Here is a 19,914-nt window from a genome sequence, read left to right as displayed (position 1 = left end):
TCCTATAAAACTTGAAAGGGAAGAATTAATGATAGATGATGCAGACGGAGCTGCGCTATGGTCCTGCTGCTTCTTTTCAAGTCAGGCTTCACATTTCAAAAAGATGTTCCCCACTGCCAGTTCAGTTCTATTTTTGTAATATGGCAGCATTGTACAGCCTCCCTAATCACCTCTCCACGCTCTCGCAATTCTCTCCGTCTGCACTCTCTCAGCCTTATGCACTTTCCAGCCTTGCATTTAATTACCATGTAAGGCCTCCTCCCTCCTCTAGATTACAAACTCCTTGAGGGCAAGGTGCCTGCCACCGTCATCATGACACATCCCATAATGCTTACATAGTGCCTTGCTATTTGTATATGCACCATTACTCCATAATTGTGTCAAATGGAAATTAGCATTGGCTTTTTGTACTTCATGTATCATTTTCTCCCTTCAAGCTCAGAACATATCACAGGAGATGGATGCTTTCCAGAGCGTCTCGCCACTCTTGAAATCAGAGGCACTATGCCACACTAAATCCAACTTCTTCCATCATGTATTATAATTGGTAACAGCAAGGTACCTTATGCTTTTTATGCCAGATGATATTTGAAAAAATATATGAAAAGGTTATGAAGGGTCCAGATGGCTTGTAACAGAAACGGTAAACAACCTGACATGTTCACAAAGGTATAAAAAATGTCGCCTTTAAATCTGTACAATGATAATGAAAAAATCTCAGCCATTCTGGCAAAGTCATACAAGGCATTCAGGGAAGCCCCTGTCAGTCTTTTAGCATATGTAGAATGTAGACGCACAGATTTTATTTCTCTCCCTACACTTCTGAAACTGCATTTGTAATTCACTGCTAGAACTAACAAAAAGACTAATTTCTTGGTGTATAATCCTCTGCAATTGCAGAAATATGCCAACTAGTTTTCCCTGTCTCTTGCAGTACAAGATTGTGTTAGAGGGAAGCATAAACCAATTAAATGTCAGGAGCAATTAACTTCTGCATTTTTCACGCAACATAGAATGAGAAAATTTTATAGTGCTCCTATAATTAAAGTTAATAAAAATGAATACAGAATTCCCCAACTGTTCATAAGTCATTCAGGTTCCTATGACCACAACATACAAATACTCTCCACCTTGCATGAGTCTCATGGCTTTATTGGAGATGTCATGGGGACTGGGCCTCTTCTTGTTTTCCACAGCTGCCTATGCAGTTAATGCACATCTCTGATCTCCCACTAACGATAATAACAGGAGAAAATTATAAAAGAGAGAGCGAGCTGGTCCATCTACTCTGGCCATTTGAGTACTTGGAATGCAAAAACAGTTCTATGTTCACTAATAGCAAGTCAATCAGATGGGGACCAGAAAGGGCTAAAAGCAAGAGAAAGCATTGAGTCATGGAAAAGAGAATTCATATTAAAGTCTCATTTCCTCATGCCTGTAATCCCAGCACTTTGGGAGGCTGAGGTGGGTGGATCTCCCAAGGTCAGGAGTTCAAGACCAGCCTGGCTAACATGGTGAAACCCCATCTCTAGTAAAAATACAATATATATATATATATATATTAGCCAGGCGTGGTAGTGGGCACCTGTAATCCCAGCTACTTGGGGGGCTGAGGCAGGAGAATCGCTTGAACCCAGGAGGTGGAGGTTGCAATGAGGTGAGATCGCACCACTGCACTCCAGCCTGGGCAACAAGAGCTAAACTCTGTCTCAATAAATAAATAAATAAATAGTCATTTCAACTCCATTTCAAGGTAAAGGAAAGGGCTTAAAATCAAAGATACTGTCAATATCCTTATGCATCTAACAGATGAAAGGTGTGTGATAAACACAAATGGCTATTTTTAAGCATAGATATGCACGTGTACATAATGACAAATCATTCTATTTGCAGAGCATCTTCCTAGCAAACAGTATATATGCATATGCATAAGTACCCAGTGCTTTGTACATAATTATTATATAAAGGAGTATTTTTCTAAAGAGAAAAGACACCAAAACTCACAAACATTTCTCTCAGAGTCTCATCAAAACTAGATGCTCACTTATGCTCAAGCCCAAAAGTGTTTCTGTCTTCAATACTAACATGTTATAAAGAAGTTTTCTAGTTTTTCTCCTTTGAAAAGGATTAAAAACCTCATAGAGATAAATGTGCTAATTTTCTTAGAATAAATAATAAAAATATGTAACATATTTATTATATATCAAATAATAAAAACTATCAGAACAGAGGATTAATGGAGTTAAAAATAATTGCTCTATATTCAACCACCAAGAAATAACTTTTATCATCATTTTGTGAAAATAATTTCAAGTATTTATCTCTACATATTTACAGTCAGAAGAAGAGAGGTTATATAGATGATAGATACATAGAAAGATTATATAGATGCAAAAGTAACTATATGAAACATGATCATATTATACATGCTATTTTTATTAATTAATGTATGAATCATCTAGACGTAGCTAAAGATAAAAGATCCAGTTTGCAATGAAATAATTGTTAGCTGTTTTCTTTTTCTCTCTAGTATAGACTTTTTTAAAACATCTTAAAAGCTATGAGGTTTGCATACTTTTTAGAGTAAGCTATTTAACAAACACTTCTATGTACTCCGTCCAATTTTCTTACTAATCATCTGGGTAATGTTGATATATTATTTTAAAACAGAGAAACCAAAGCAATTATCTTTCAGTAAATATATATATATATGAGACTCTAAACAAACTCAACTTCCTTGCTAAGACCTACTGAAGACAACGGAGCTAATAAAGGTCAAATAATGCAATCTAAAGTCAACCTATAGAGTTTATCAAAAGTAAGCTTAATCAATTGAATTGTCAGTGTATAAATGCATAGTAACAATCGTATTCAGTTAAATCTGAATGAATCAGGTCTTCTAAAATTATTTGTTACAATTTTCCACATTGTTCCCAGACCAAGAGACAAGAAGTTATTATCTGTAAAATGCAAAAGAATAAAAAAGATTCTGCTGTAGACACCCATGGCAAAGGTTACAAAGAACATTTTCAGTCAACAAAGTCTATCAAAGGTATGTGAAAAGCTTAGAAGCAGAAAGCTGGCAATGCCATCGTAATGAGACAGTTCTAAATTTAAAATTAGAACCATTGGAGTATACAAGTCTGAACAATCTTGGGGCACAAGCTTTGGTTCGATTAGGATATGTAGAAATGCAATAATTTGTTACTTAATACTGATCGCAGTTATCAGTTCTGAAATAAAATGAAATTTTGGAAATTATCTTAGAAATCTGATGTTTCATCAAATTTTAGTTATACATTTATAAATACATGTCTATACAAATATGTATATATGTGTGTATATGTTAGATATTTCTTGCATATCATCCAAGTCAGTTTTACAGTATAGTATAATATATATTGCTTTTTAAAAAATCTTCCTTCCATAATATTAAATCTTCATAGGCAGAAAATATCTCTTATTTACTTCATATCTTCCATGTAACAGGGTACATTAACCATGATAGTCATGTAAGGAATGACTGTCAAATCAATTGGTATATAGACAGATATACAGGTACGTACATACATACATACATGTGTATATATGCCTTTACAAACACACAGACACATACACTCGCATATGTATAAATACTTATTGAGGTACCTTTAAGTATAATTATATATGTTTGTATACTTATTTTGGTATATATAAATGTCATTATACATTGTAGTATAAGTGCTATTATATTAATGGTAAAAGAGTTAGGTATGCACAAGGTGGAGGTTCTTTAAGGAAGATGTGGGATTTGAATAGAATCTTGAAATGTGGATAAAACTTTAATAAGTGGAGGTGGTAAGAAGGAATTCCAAGCTAATGAGGCACTTTGAACATGGGCTAAGATGCATGGAATATTCGGGGTCTGTTATGGACACAGCATAAGTGTTGAATTGTTTGTGGCTTGACAATGAGGTTGGAGACAGGTAAGTCCAATATTTTAAGCATTTTTAATCTATCAATGTATTTCATCTCATGATATTTGTATCAGGTAGGTAGGATATTACCTCCATTTGGTGGACAGAGACACTTGTGCCCAAAAAATTGCCTAAGGCCATTTGACTAATATCCAGGAAGAACCTGGATTCAAAACTAGGCAGTCTGACACTCAATCCACAATCTTAAGTACTTCACTATTCATGATGAATAAATGAAAGGAGGAAAGTTCCTAGTAGTTACTTATCATAGCCAGAAGTAGGTAGCCTCAGGCCAGAAGACAGATCCCACTCTAGATGAAATCTTAGGAGAAAGAAAATGTCCAGGTAGCTGGGAGAATTTTCTCATTAACAGAAAAGCAAAGTTAGCCAAGGTTTTACTTTTGAGTCCAGAGAGCACTGGTTGCCTCAGATAATGACGGTTTCGGCAGAGCTTGCTTTAGTTTTCCATGCAGGTTCCAACAGCCTGTATCTGGGTCAAAAATGGAACAAGTGATCTTCACCCAGGACCAACAACTCAGAGCTGAAGCAGGGGTAGCATTACAGAGACTTCCTGAGAGGTGCCATGCTCTTTCACAGTGTGAGTGCAGGGGGAGAAACTGAAACTAACTGGGAAGTCATCCTGAAGCGATCCGAGCAAGTTGCCTTAAAGCAGTCCTCATATGAAATCCTTGAATGTTGCATGCAAACCGTAGTAACTTCAAGATCTTATACAGGAAGTTTACCACTAAGAATAAAAAGGGAAAGTGATAAGAAGTAGGGGGGTGGGTGGTCAAGGTGGAATGTTATATATGAATTCCAATGTAAACTGGCTTTATGACTTACTTTACCTGAGTGAAAACTATCCTAGAACCAATATTACATTGTAAATAGTTGTCAGGTGCTTTAAGTAGACTCAGATTAATACTGTACTGAGATTTTTCTAAAAGGTGTCTATAAAAAAGTCACTGTATTCTTTCTCCACGGGAGTATTTGCTCTACCATCCAATATTATATTCTGGATCTCACTGTATTCAGTTTTAATCTTGCCCATGTGCTTCATATGTTACCACTGAATAATGCTTTGTTTCATGTATGGGTATCATGATTGCCCAAACCAATTAACTATGTTGTGAGCTGCTTCAGGTCCAAGGTGAAGGAACAGAGCATTTTAGCAGTAGAAGTACAGGCTTTCAACCTGGAAGGAACTAGCTTTCCTCACAGCTGCTCATCCCTACCTGCCACATCTCAGACCAGGTACTTCGGATTTCACTGGGCCTGTTTTCTCAGTCATATAATAGGAATGACAGCAACCACCCTACCCGGTGCCTCTCACGGTTGCAATGTGAAGGTTTTCTTTATGTGGGGGGAACAAAAACACCAAAACTTTTCATACAGCTCTGTTGTTGTTGTTGTTGTTGTTTTGTTTTGCCTTACAGATGAGGTCTTTCTCTATAACCCAGGCTGGAATGCAGTGGCACAATCACAGTTCACTGTGACCTCAAACTCCTGGGCTCAAGGGTTCTTACTGCCTCAGCCTCCAAAGTAGCTGGCACTATAGGTGTGTGCTGCCATGCCCAACTATTATTTTATTGATATATTTATTCAGAGAGATGGGATCTTATTTTGTTGCCCGGAGTGGTCTCAAACTTCTAGACTCAAGCAATCCTCCTCCCTCGGCCTCCCAAAGTGCTGGGATGACAGGCATGAGTCACAGCATCTGGCCTAATACAGTTTTTGAAGGGGAAAAACAAAGATTTTGAAAGGACTCATTGCCAGGTATCCTACATTTTCATGACTTTGCAGAACAGTGATGTGGCATTACAGAGATGGGCATTTTCACTGGCGGGATGTTCTGGTGATGCTGCTGTGGTCAGTTAGAGCAGTGTTCACACTCATGTGACACTGAGAGCACCACCAGAGGGTACCCTTAAAAGAGCAACAGTGACAAGTCTTAGATTCTATTGATGACCTGCTGAGTCACCTCAGCCACCTTTATTACTTTCAGTTTCTCCAACAGCAAAATAAGGATAATGATACCTGCCCTTCCTACCTGACAATCTCCTCTTGATGACGTGTCATGATATCAATAATTATACACCTTTGAATTGTTAGCCTTTTTGAATACATTATGATACTGCAACTTCATATCACCCCTGTGAAGAAGGCTCTCTGTCCAGTAACTATTAGTCAAAAAACTGATAAATAGTTCATGAATTAGATTTTTCTTTGTTCCCACATGTCACTGTTCAATCTCTAATGGATTTGTAAAGGTCACCCCGCAGGCAAGTGGCATGTAAGTTGGGACACGGACCCAGGCCACTGGCTCTAAATCCAACGTGCTTTAAAGCATGGAAGGTAGCCTTCTGAAGGGGAATAATAAATGTGAAAGTATTAGATTAAACTACATAAAATTCCAGTTTTATAAGTTAAGAAAAAACAGTTGAATATCAGCAATTTCATATGGTTCAATATGACACTCTACTAATGTATAAGAGTTTAGATACACACTAGTTATTATGATGAACTGTGGCTGATTAGCATTGTCTGCAGTCTACTCTGAATCACAACAGAATCAGTTGCCTTTGGATAGCATCCTCACCTACAACCACATACACCATATTGTTACTTGCCAACATATTTGTTTGCTCTTATGCAGTGATATCCTGTGTCTGAGGCAGGTGCAATGTAAATGGAATACATGATACATTCCAACAGCCCAGGAAATGTGCGAACTGCTGTTGTAAGTCAGCTGCTTTTTTCCTTGGCATCCTTTCCTGAAATAATGAATCAAAACATTTCTCTCTGTAACAAGAAGTGCTTTGTGCTGACGAGAACTCAGGATTGTCCGTAGGGGTATATCCCAAGACATTCATTTGACCTTAATGAACAAAAGTGAGCTGCTTTTAGATCTATCTCATAAGGACGACATGAGCCTTGTAATTCAATCTAATAAAAACAAATAGCACTACCCAAACTCCCACAAATCATTTTGTATGCCCTTTAAAGATAACTCAGAAGTTTCCAGTGAAAAGATTCCTTACAGATAGTTTACAAATCTATCACAAAATGCACAACTATTTGAGAAATGAAAGAAAAACTAATAGTTAATGCAATGATGAGTTAAGCTGAAAATGCTTAAGGCATAAAATTATATTTTTTCCAGTACCATATGCTTAGTAAATCCAGAGTTTTCTGGAGCTATAGATGCTTGATGCTTCAGAGGAATATAAAATAACAAACTGTACATCCAAACTGCATCAATGTGCAGTCAACTTTTGCATATGAATTAAATATCCAAAAACCTGGGGTGCAATTACTTATAAATTAATTTGTAAGCCCCAGTTGTTTTACGGTCCACATCAGGAATTGTCAATGCCAATAGGGGCTCATAAAAACATATCTCATATTTCTAAAATGAAATTCAAAATTTATAATTTCCGTTCATGATTCTTCATGCATCCTGAATTCAGCATTTGTCATTGTAGATATTCTTCAAGAAAGTTTAATAAAAAATTTTAGAAAGACTTTCCTCCCTGAAAAAAACTTAAAAAAATTAAAATGTCTTCTAACTACTTTTTTATATAAAAAACTGGCATTGAATCTAATCTCATTTCAGTTCTAAAAAAAAATCTGGATTTTGACACCTAGACTTTCTAAACTAGTCTCATACTAGTATATTATTTTAGAATATCATATATGGCATATAGATATGTGATTTATAATAAGTCCTAAGAAGTTTTTGTACTTTTCATAGGCTTACTGGATGAATAATATATTTTTATAAGACAGAAGATTTATTGTCATTTATTTTCTTATAAAAACAGCAGATTTAGAAGTAGATACAAAAATTTGCCTGAGTCAGTTAGACTTAAGTCTTAACCACATTAACCAATTAAATTAAGAGAATGAAAATCAACAGGCTAGTATTAGATGGAGTAAGGCAAGAGGCAAAATAACTAAAGGAATTTTTTTTATTATCTCATTGCTTTCCATATATGGCCTCCACAGAAATGTAGGCCATGAGTATTTTGGTACAAAATATTTGAAGAGGGAAGCTGTATACAGAAAAAAACTGCTAGATTAGAAATAGAGAATGTACTTTTCTATAAATGTATTATGATTTTAGAGAACACTTTGAAATCTCTGCTTTCCAACCTAACCATTCATTCATTCATTCATTCATTTCTTCAACAAGCTTCATATTGAAGATGCATTGTGTAGACAGATGGAAGAAGATGTAAGAACACCAGAAGAAAAGGATTTTCTATCCTAAAGAGTTGGTTTTTTAAAAATCGAATTGATATAGAATATACAAAGTTGAAACAATTAAAGAATAATTTTAAGAGGTCTTTATATAAGGGCGTGAATGTTTGGAGATATTCAGATAATCAATATCAAGGAAGTAATTGGAGTATGACCAGGTTATTAATTTATTTTGAGTTGGGTCTTGAAGACCAAGACCTCTTTTGGACCTGGATAACTGAAAATATATCAAATGCACTTTCATCTTGTATTAGGTTTATATTACTTAACATATCTTTCATCTTTTGTTTTATCGTTTCTAGTAAAACTATCTCATATTTACCTTAGGAGAGCTCTTCACCTTCAATGCCACGGTACAAAGTTTCTCTTGATACTTGCCCATAAGCATCACTGACTGTAGGATAGACTCAGGATTGGCTGACCCCACTTCCTGGGAATTTATACGACAGCAATCATGGAGCAAAAGTAAGTGGTTGTTAATAACCAACGCCTAGCTGCAGGAGTGACAATTATTACACCAAATGTTCCTGCAGTAAAAGACTATGGAGAGTGATATTTAGAAAAGACCACAGTAATCAAACTTACAAATCTAGTAGAAGTCAGAGACAAAACAACGTGATGATTTTTTAAGCACTGGTGTGAATCTCAACAAAGATATCCAGTTGAAAATACAAAACAAACATGGCAGAGAATGGAACCACACAGATACATACAGACTCACACATGGGTTTATTAAAAGGAAAACAATTAATCATTAATTCAGACTGTCTTAAATCATAGCGAATCTACCTACGTGGATTTCTACACTGGATAACTATTATTAACGATCTCAAGAGCTTTAAGGAATCAACCTTTAGGGTACCCCCCAAACTGTAAAACATTTGTTTTGTTTTACTTTTACAAGATTCCACATAAAATTTACAAGCATACAAGTTATAACAGAGAGACGGTAAGAAGTAACAGGATTAGCTAGGCCTTAATCATCTTTGAATATTTATTTTAATCAGAAGGGCACAGAGATTGCAGAGGATCAATTCTGGACTATGTAAGAATCTGGAGCCCATTATCCAGAGTTCAAAGTAAGCAATAATGCTGTCATAGGCTTAGTAGGCCTACTCTGAAAACTCCATTCTTAACTTCAGGCTGCAAAGTAGAAATCTGTCCATTTTTACCAATCTAGGGATAAGGGCCAGTCACTCTTTTCTTCTTATTTCTGCATACAGGTTTACTGTGTGTGTTCTTGGAAAGATTTCTTTCTTTACCAACTTCAGTTATGCAACATAAACTCAACATGTTTAATGTTACAGAAGTGTTCACTATGCAGCAGGAGGAAGGCGCATAGTCAGCATACATCATTTTACTCTTATGCTGTCTTTCAAGTTGAGTGTCAGATGCTTGCCAACTAAGAAGAAAGACTGTTCTCCATGGTACTAACACATTCTCTTCGATAAAAGCACAGTCAGCCTGACCTATGGAAGGAAGAGTTGCTCAATGATGTCTGTACATTTTCAATTCATTAAAGCTCTACATTATGAACATAATCATTTCCCTTCTTAATACATGATAAATGATGTCTCTAGAGTTCATGGAAATATTAATAATGAACTGACACCATATTTTTTGCCTGATAAGTCCATCTATCATTGTACTGCTGTCTTCAGAAATCCCACCTCCTACCCTTCAAAGTCAGGCAGAACCTTCTGTCTAGCCAAAGACATGCCCTGTTGGAATATATTTTGTTCTTCCAGAAAATGACCATTTTGAAACTATGAAATACAGTGTAAATTACCAGGAGGGTTAATGCTTACTAATTGTCCATGACTATAGCTCTACATAATGTCTAGTGACACAGAGAATTCCAAATCATTATTTGTTCATCTCTCAGTGAACGATACACTCATCAAATATACATTAAAGAAGGCCTGCTTTTAAGAGCACTAGCTTTGGCATCAAGTGCTGCTGAGGAGGCTCTTCTCAAGTGTGAAATATGCTATTGAATTAGCAGCGAATGCATCATTTAGGGAATGGTTATGCTTTGAACACACACACACATACACAAAGGAACTAAGGCATTGCCTCCTCCTTCCTTCCTTAGTAGGTCTTTCCTGAAGAAATTTCATTTTCATTTCCTCTGCATTAGTCTTTCACAGAATCTAGTGAACAATATAAAGAATATGGTGGGGAATATGAGATGATTCATGGATAAGAAACAGCATTTTTTATTCCCATGTTTTCTGACCAATGGCTCTTTAGGAGGGATGTTAGTAAACCCTCTAGCCATGAATCAAAACACTATTAGGCTGTTAATCAGGGTGTTAAATATGAGTCTGGGCCCTCAAGAAGCCCCAGGGTAGGCTCCTTCTGAATGATGGGCAGTGAAAGACTTGGAACCACCACAATAAGTAGACAGCATCAAGGGCTGTTCAGCTTTCCCTTGTCCCTGCTTCCTTTGTAGGGAAACAGAAGACAACTACAAAGACAAATCTGAGATATGTCACCCAGAGCTGGCCTACCTTGTAGATACCACATAGCATTCTTTTGAAGGCTTACTTTTAGACATGTTTCTTAAAAATTACTAGAAAACATACAGTAAACTTTACTATAGGCAAAGCTTTTGCCCGAAACCCTCAAAACAAATAGTCAAATGATTTTTGTCCATCCTCAAAACTTTTACCATTGCACCTGTTTTCTTAGCCAAATCCTTCCAGTTGATGATTTGGTATTAGTCATTCCCACTGCACAGAAAATACATGCATCTTCAGCTTAGTCTATACAGTGATCAAACTTCTGTATTTGCTCCAGTCATACTTGGACATTGACGGTACTGTTTTAATAATAATCTTATAGGATGACAATTAATTAGTGCCTCTTTCAACTATATTGAAGACAAAAGGCACCATGTGAGCATTCAGGATTAACATTCATTAGTATTCCTCCTCCAACCAGCAACCCAAGTTTTCCCTACTCTCCCTATTATCACTAATTCTTTACCACAAATTCTACAAACATTAACTAATTAATGATGACTCTAGTCCATAAGGACAGTATATAAAGGAGTGTTAAAGGAGATAAGGAAAATAGTCTCATTAGTTATACATTGCAAAATTTAAAATGCAACATCTAAAAAACCAACTTACTTTATAAATGACAGAGAGAAGAAAAAAAAAAAGAAAGCTTTTAGTGGGGAGATTTGGAAGTGAAGCTAACCTTTAGAAGAGGAGTTGAATAATAATTCCTTGAAACTTTCAAGTCACAGCTTGATGGGTACTTTTCAGGGGCACGTAAAGGATGGAGAAAATAGAAAGGAAGATGAAGAGAATAAATACAGTGAGTAAAATGAACTGTTATAGTGGACTTCAGGGAGTTGAAAACATGCGATAGAGGCCCTTATCTACATGTTACTTACTCAAATGCATTCTTGCTTATAGAGTAAAGTATTCTGATCACCCGAAACAAACCAGTCCAGATGCAGTTTTAAATCCATTTAAATTGATCAGACAGTGAGTTATCACACTATACTACCACCAAGGTAAATGTTTAATTCTGTCATATATACCATTAATATCGGGTAGTTACTTTCACTTACTATGAAAGAACAAAATTTCAAAACTAAAAGGATTTCTAAAGTATAACCCAATCAGTTAGATATGTCCATGGGCACTGAATTGTACATGCAACCCTTGACAAGTAATACACTTGCTTACTAGAAGACAGCTGCAACCATCTTAAGACAGTCAACCATCTTAAGTGAAATTTTACATGCTATAATTATGTAATAAATTGTAATTTTCTTCCAGAAAAGGCAGTTCATTGTATTAATGTAACAAAGTTGATCAAGAAAATAATGGAAAACACAGTTTTACATTTTTGTAGAGAATTAAATAGGTGAAAAATTTATGACAGAAAAGCTATGTCAGAAATATTACTTTAGGAAAACTCTTTAACATTTTGTTAAGCCTTCTTAAAATTGAATGTAATGAACTTCTAACAGAAAAAAAGCTTGTTCTTTTCCTAGTAAATCTCACTTTTGAAAGAAAAGACATAATTCACTGCTCTAGGACTTAGAGCAGCATTCAAAATTAGAGTACCAAATTACCATTACTGAGTCTACATAAATGAATGCACCTGAGAAAAATCTATAGAAGGCAAATGCCGAGGACAGGGCCATTTTCACTGATCCTTTGCTCTAAACGTAGCTGTAACTGAGTCAATTAAGTTAGTAATTTCTAGAAATGTTTAAGTCACAGTTTGGTGTGATTCCTCTGCATTGCTAGTTGACTTTCTAAAGGTCAATTTTGTTCAGTGTCAGTAAATGGTTAGACTATGAATTTTGTTCTATCCTTATACTGGCAATTATAAAACTACAAGGTTCCAAGTTAAGTTGTAACTAGTGGGATGCTATAAAAGCTCAGTAGAGATGGAGAAATGGAAAGTTATTCTGCTATGTTCTATGCCATGCAAATTCAGATAGTGATCCCTAGATGAATGTGGTCAGAGTTACACCCATTAGGAAAGCATATGATTGAAGGCGTTCTGATGAACTTTACCAGTCCCAAATAGTTACCCTTTCTTCTGGGTTTCAAGGGCCGGCAGAATTTATCCACTTTTGAGTTCCATGCATTATTATTATTATTATTATTATTATTATTTAAGTTTTCAGATACATGTGCGGAACACACAGGTTTGTTACATAGGTATACACATTTACACAGTACGCCATGGTCGTTTGTTGCACCCATTAACACGTCATCTACATTAGGTATTTCTCCTAATGCCATCCCTCCCCTAGTACCCCCCCCCCCGGAAGAGTCCTTGGTGTGTGATGTTCCCCTTCCTGTGTCCATGTGTTCTCATTGTTCACTCCCACTTATGATTGAGAACATGTGGTGTTTGGTTTTCTGTTCCTGTGTTAGTTGACTGAGAATGATGCTTTCCAGCTTCATCCATGTCCCCGCAAAGGACATGAACTCATCCTTTTTTTATGGCTGCATAATATTCCATGGTGGATATGTGCCACATTTTCTTTATCTAGTCTATCATTGATGGGCATTTGGGTTGGTTCCCAGTCTTTGCTATTGTGAACAATGCTGCAATAAACATATGTGTTCATATGTCTTTATAGTAGAATGACTTATAATCCTTTGGGTATAAACCCAGTAATGGGATTGCTGGGTCAAATGATATTTCTGGTTCTAGATCCTTGAGGAATTGCCACACTGTCTTCCAAAATGGTTGAACTAATTTACACTCCCACCAACAGTGTAAAAGCGTTCCTATTTCTCCACGTCCTCTCCAGCACCTGTTGTTTCCTGACTTTTTAATAATCGCCATTCTAACTAATAAGTTTATGACACACTGTGACTTTTCAACTGGTTCTTTAAAATATAACTTTATTTATAGGAAGTTTTGTCTAGGAAATTTTAATGTACTAGAGAAATCATCCACATTTTTTGGTGTCTGCCAATACTATTGATTTCAAGATCACCATTTATAGCACAATGCAGTTTCATATTTTTTATTCCTTGCTACCCTTATGAATTGGACAGGATGAACATACTGGCTACATATTCAGCTTGAAAAATGCCAGAACAAAAGCAGACATATTTTGAAATTAATTTCACACATTTGGGTTGAGCTATGAATTGCTATTGATGGGATATGCTACTTTCAAACATATTTCTATCACAACATGAAAATATGATCAAAAGAAATTCCATAGAATGGCATCTGGTATAATTGTATTTATTTATTATTCATTCAGTTTTCCAAGAGGTAGTCACTAACTTATTACATTTGAGCTAGGCATTCACCTACTCATTTATTTGATAAATTCATTCATATATTAATTGTACAAATATATAGTTGGCCAACCAATTATGAGCAAGAGATACTGTCTTAGAAAATGCTAACAATATTAACAAGAATAAGACAGGTTCTCACTCTCAGGGAACTTACAGTCCAATGAACATAACAGACATGTCAATAATTGCTTTATAATGGAAAAACACTATAATTAATGAAATAATATAAAGTGATCATAACATCACAGAAAAGTGAGAACAAATACCTCTGTTTCATCAAATTTAGGAAGGCTTTTCAGAGAGTTTGATGCGAGGTGCACCTTGAGGATGAAGCAGAGATTCAACAGGCAATAAGAGCCAGACGTGACTCTAAAAAAATATAGTGTTTTGGGAGTTATGAGTAGACCAGCAACACTGGATCATAAAGGATGTGGTAGGGTGAAGAATAAGGAGAAGGAATGGGAAGATTATGTTGGGTTTCATGACGATCAGTCTCCCCTTACACTCTTTCAATAGAAAATTATAGAAACCTGTTTAAATAACAAAAGGAGATTTTCTTGTCTGCTTATAATGGTGGCAGTAGAATGAAGACAAAAATTAAACAGTGCCTTGACTAAACAATGCTGGAAATTTATCTAGGGGCAACTAGAGTTAGGAGGAAGTTAGACTGTCATCAGTAAAGCTGTCCTTGATAATCAACTTTTTCCTCAAACTCCTCCTTTTGTCCAAAAAAGAAACAAAAAATACTACATATTTTAAATATGTGAAGGGTATTTAATCTAATATTAAAGGATATTGCTAATTTAAAGACATCTTACTATGAAAGATGCTTGTTTTGGTCAAGAGCCTTATCTCAGTTTGTATTTTTTATCAATATGGATTTCAGTATCAAGTGTGTTTAAATTTAAATATATTCAAATTAGGTCAAAATAATTAATGTTTTCATGGCACTTCTGAGGTTTGACATAACAGCAAATTTATTTATTTATTTATTTATTTATTTATTTCCATAGGTTTTTGAGGAATGGGTAGTATTTGGTTACATGAGTTCTTCAGTGGTGATTTGTGAGATTTTGGTGCACCCATCTCCTGAGCAATATACACCGAACCTAATTAGAAAAGGACATCCCTTATGTAGATATGAAGACAATAAATAGGCATTCCATACCTTTGTCTATAAAACAATATGTAAGCCCAGTGGAAAAACAGACTTATATGGATCCTATTTATATCATTCCTAACTCATGTGCTGTTGTGAGTGACAGTTACTGTTTTATGGTACATGTATGTATGTGCACAACTTGGCCTTAACGCTAAATCATAAATTCTTCAAAAGTCTAGATATAAGATCATATATGCTGTCTCTCTGTATTCTTCCAGCATCAATTTTGGTGCACTATACATAGTAGATGTTGAATAATTATGTAGTAAAATGAGAGATGATTGAAAAAGTGTACAATCTAATTGAGGAGACAAAATTTATACACATAAAAAGTTACAATACAAAGGATGTCACAAAATGGTATGTAATGGAGTGCCAGAAGAATGATTTGGTAACACCTAAGAGTTCATGTTGGGGGAAAAAACCCACAAATGAGAGTGGAATGAACTTTTCCTTGAAGAATGCATCAAAATTTGAAAGGAGAGCAAAGATGTGTAGGTGTATGTAGCTCTAAGATATCTGAATAAAAATATCCAACTATCAGGCTTATTTAACATAACTTTAAAATATTTGCTAAGAAAATGTTGGTAATAGGACCAAAGTTGTAAAATCCTCCACCCACAAAACTGGATCAGTAAATTAGCTCTATCTTATTCTACTACCAATGTACATATCCTCAAAGTTAAGGCACTACCCCAACATATGTATTCCTAAGTTAAAGAGTTACATAGCAATTGATGCTACTGCTCAGAAAGGAAACAAGGTGAGGAGCTGCTGGTGAGGCCTTGAAGCCCAGCCTTAATACTTAAAAGCAAACAAATCAAACACCCCAATCAAAACGCATAACCATTTTGGCCATTCTTTTCCTAATAAAATATTTTCCCACATTTTTTACGTGAGATGGACAGATATTCCATGGCCAGCAAAATCAGATATATCTGAAGTCACGTACAATTAACAGTTTGCTAGATGAAAGCAAATACAGATGTAGAGGTTTAATTGGAATAAAATATACAAATTCAAAGGTACAGTCACAGAGTCCATACCACTGGCAGGCTCTAATGGCAATGGCTTCTATTATTACTCCAGTGACAGCCACCCTGTGTGAAAGGGCCAAAGAGTCATACACACAGCTATAGCAACTGTGAGCGGCATCGGAAGAGTCAAAGTTAGATCCCCAAGGAAATTAATATATGCCTAGGGTAGCACTCTAATGGCAATTTATCACATGAAAGAAAAGGCCAACAGAAAACTGCTATGCTCTCTTTCATAGCTGATGGGAGCCTAGGAATGAAAGCCATTTATGCACACAGCAGCAATATAGTGTTACGTTCCCCACAATGAGGGTGGAATTATCTGTGCAGTCAGCGAATGTTCCCCAGGTATTTTCTGTGTGTGAGGATCTGCTCGAGGGAAGATTTCACCTGTACATGAATAAATGGAAATTGCCACCAATGCCATACAGATAGATGCTATAAGCCAGTGATTCTCAGTGTGATCTCCAGAATGCAGCATCAGATCTCCTGGGAATTTAGAAGTATGCATTTTGGGAGCTCTTCCCCAGAATATTAAATCAGAAATTCTAATAGTGGGGCCCAGAAATCACTGTTTTACACACTCCACACATGATTTTCATGCAAGCACAAGTTTGAGAATCGCTACTATAAACATTTATAAAAGGAAAAGAAGATATATATATAATCCCTTGTGATCATCCCCATTCATTGAGAGGTGGCTGCAATTAGCAAAATGAAGTAACTTTTTTCCTAAAAGAAAATACCTTTCTATACACAGAAGCATTTATTAATATATTCAATCTGGCAAGTATTTATTGAGTAACTGCTTGGTATTGCTCCAAGCATCAGCTAAGGAAAAATTAACACAACATAGGCCCTCTCTTAGAGGATCACACAGCCTCGTGGGACAATTACTATGCCTCCCTTTCCATTTCAGGCATTTATTTAATGTGTTTTTAGTTACTGTTCATTAAATTGAGATGACCCAACCGTTATGAAACAACTGCTTGTTTCAACTTACTGATTTTTAAATGAAAATTTACCAGTGTTTGTCATTCATTACAGTATAATGCACCATTCTATTTTATTGAAACTTTTCTATAATGAAATAAAAAGGAAACTGCTCTGTTGATTAAATGTTAATCCCAATGAGAATTGTAAAAGCTACAGAAATTAGTATTGAACCAGAGAGTCTTTTCCTAACAAGGGATGGAGATGCTTAGGCCACCTCGGGACTAAATCACAGGGCAACTTTCAGGAACTAACAATCATCTGTTAATTAACCTCTAGGTTTCCCCTGTAAAGGGGTCACAAATGAGGTTTGGAGGAGCTAGTTGGCAGATTGTAAAGCTGAAAATAAGCATCCTATGAGAAAATTGATTGTCAGGAAAATTAGGAGGAGCTCAAATTATTGATTTTTTTTTTTTCGAATTTGCTTGAAGCCCTAGCTTCATCAAACGTTTGAAGTCTTTTCAAGGGGTGGGGGGGGGGGGGGGGGGGGGTGGTGCAGGTTTTTCCAATGTTATTTTATTATTATTGAAGTTCACAAATCAGTAGCACTTTATTGCCCAAATAGCATGCAGAATAGGGAGGCATTTATTTTCTTTTCTACTTTAAAGGGAAATGCATAGAGAACCCTAGGAAGGATTTACAGTTTGCCTGGAATCATATAACTCATCAGCCTCAGTATTGGTGCTTGCATTTGATAGTGTGTTTCCTGGGCCAACAGAGGAGAACCGTTTTCCTTCCTCAGAATGCACTGAAAGCTGGCCTCTGAATTCTCATTAGAACTCAGCAGGGAGGGTGGCCTGAAGCTTAACATTTTCTATCTAAAGGTATATCCTGACTTATGTGAATCTGTGGAAAGGTTTAGAAACCTTACCTTTTCTCTGAGAGGCCAGAGAGCTCTGGATTGTAGAATAGGTTGTATTCAACAGAAGAGTAGATAACCAGGCAGGAATCCAGGTAGATGATGGAAATGAAAGGCCTTTGACTTCAAGGGGCACCATGACCCATAATAGATATGATGCCCCAAATCTGGGAGAATAACATTGGTTCTGATTTGCCAGAATAAGAAGGCAGATCTCAGACTCAGAATAGCTGGTAGAGAACTCCGAGAATTATCCGTTTGACTGGCTTCTCAACTGGACTCGATATCTGCTTAGAATCACACAGAGAGTTTGTGCCTTTAAAACTGTCACTCCAACTGATAAATCTTCTTCTGATTAAATTACTGGCCTGAGTATCTTTGGTTTTCCTGAAGGGATCAGGGGACTCCTGTTACCAACCATGAAGCTGTTTAAAATTTTCTTCATCCTTTTGAGGGTGGCTGCAAAAGCCCACAGCCCACTAAACTGCAACAAAACCAAACCCATATACCCAGCAATACTGCAAGCAAAGCCTTGGTTCTTTCTCTCCAACCAAAACAAACCACTACTTGTTTGAGTGGCCCTGTGACCATAATTGCTGGATGTATAATAGTATTATTGTCTTTAGACACAATAAACACCGCTTTCCTAGCCAATAGTAGATTTCAATCTAAACATCAAAATACTCTGTTTTGGTCCATCTTTCATTGTGTTCCCCTGAAACTGCCTGCCTTTAATTGTGGTGTTAGTCCTCTGGAAGCTCAGGTTGGCAACCTCACTGAACAGAAAATAAACACTAAGGATTGTTGTCTATTTAACTTCATCAGTAGCTTTGGCTTGCATGGTTGATAGATGTTAGAGGGTACTGTTTTTCCCCTGTCCCGTTTCCCCGCTTATTTTATTTCTGATGACTTACCCGCAGGCTGTGTGTCTGGGACTTGGAACTGGGAATAGTCTCTTTCTCAAAGTGAGTTGCCAATCTGTCACGCATCCCTGCAGCTCTCAAAGTTTTTCATTAACTATTTTTTAGATAAACCTTCACTTGCAACAGCTCATTTTAGCTGCTCTCTGTTTGATGCCATTGGCTCAAGCCCAAACCACAGGTTAAAAACATGTATTATTAGAGCTCCTCTGGTTTCAGCTTCCTTGAAGACCAGAGTTTACTGGGAAACAGTATAATTTGACTAAGCCTAGCACAGGTGTTCATCATTAGGATGGGGATCTGGAAGCTGCAAGAAATAATTCCTAAGGGTCTGACCTCCAAAACCTGCTGCCCACTGACTTATGTTTTTAAAAAAATTAGAAGTAGCAAGGAAAATAATTACAAATCTGAGGTTGGGTGTGGTGGCCCACACCTGTAATCTCAGTGATTTGGGAGGCCAAGGCAGGAGGATCACCTGAGACCAAGAGTTGGAAACCAGGCCGGGCGCTGTAGCAATACCTCTACCTCTTAACAAAAAAACAAAACAAAACAAACAAACAAAAAAAACCACTTTAAAAAATTAGCTAGGTATGGTAGTGCACACATGTAGTCCTAGCTACTTGGAGGCTAAGGTGGGAGAATACCTTGAGCCCAGGAGTTCAAGGCTGTAGTGGGCTGTGATTGCACTTCTGCACTCCAGCCTGGGAAACAGAGTGAGACCCTGTCTCAAAGATAATAATAATTATCATCGTTACCATCCTAATTCTGTTGCAAAGAGTATTGAAGTAAGTGAAACCTGAAGTCTAGTGTCATTCAACACCACAATGGAAAGACGAGGATGCCTTGGGTATAGGAGTTAAGATCTATTTGGACCACGTTTTCTGAAGGTACGGTTTAGAGATGAGCTTCTCAGGCTGCACCTGTTG

At 36.5% G+C, this 19,914-nt stretch overlaps 1 protein-coding gene across 5 annotated transcripts in view; it reads right to left on the bottom strand.

The window, feature by feature from the left end:
• The window catches only part of DCC (DCC netrin 1 receptor), a 1,226,567-nt gene that overhangs the window by 1,152,749 nt on the left and 53,904 nt on the right, over nt 1–19,914 (bottom strand). For 4 of the 5 annotated variants that reach the window (XM_017951759.3, XM_017951760.3, XM_017951761.3 and 1 more), the window contains exon 1: nt 18,081–19,594. The exons of the other annotated variant lie outside the window; for it this stretch is intronic. In XM_017951759.3, the coding sequence (XP_017807248.1) occupies nt 18,081–18,207 (127 nt within the window). In that variant the 5' untranslated portion in view covers nt 18,208–19,594. Of the gene's footprint in view, nt 1–18,080; nt 19,595–19,914 lie in introns of those variants that run through there. 5 annotated transcript variants of the gene reach the window in all.

Source organism: Papio anubis, chromosome 19 (genome assembly GCF_008728515.1).
Source record: "Papio anubis isolate 15944 chromosome 19, Panubis1.0, whole genome shotgun sequence".
Classification (NCBI taxonomy): Eukaryota; Metazoa; Chordata; class Mammalia; order Primates; family Cercopithecidae; genus Papio; species Papio anubis.
This window is presented reverse-complemented; position numbering and strand designations above follow the sequence as displayed.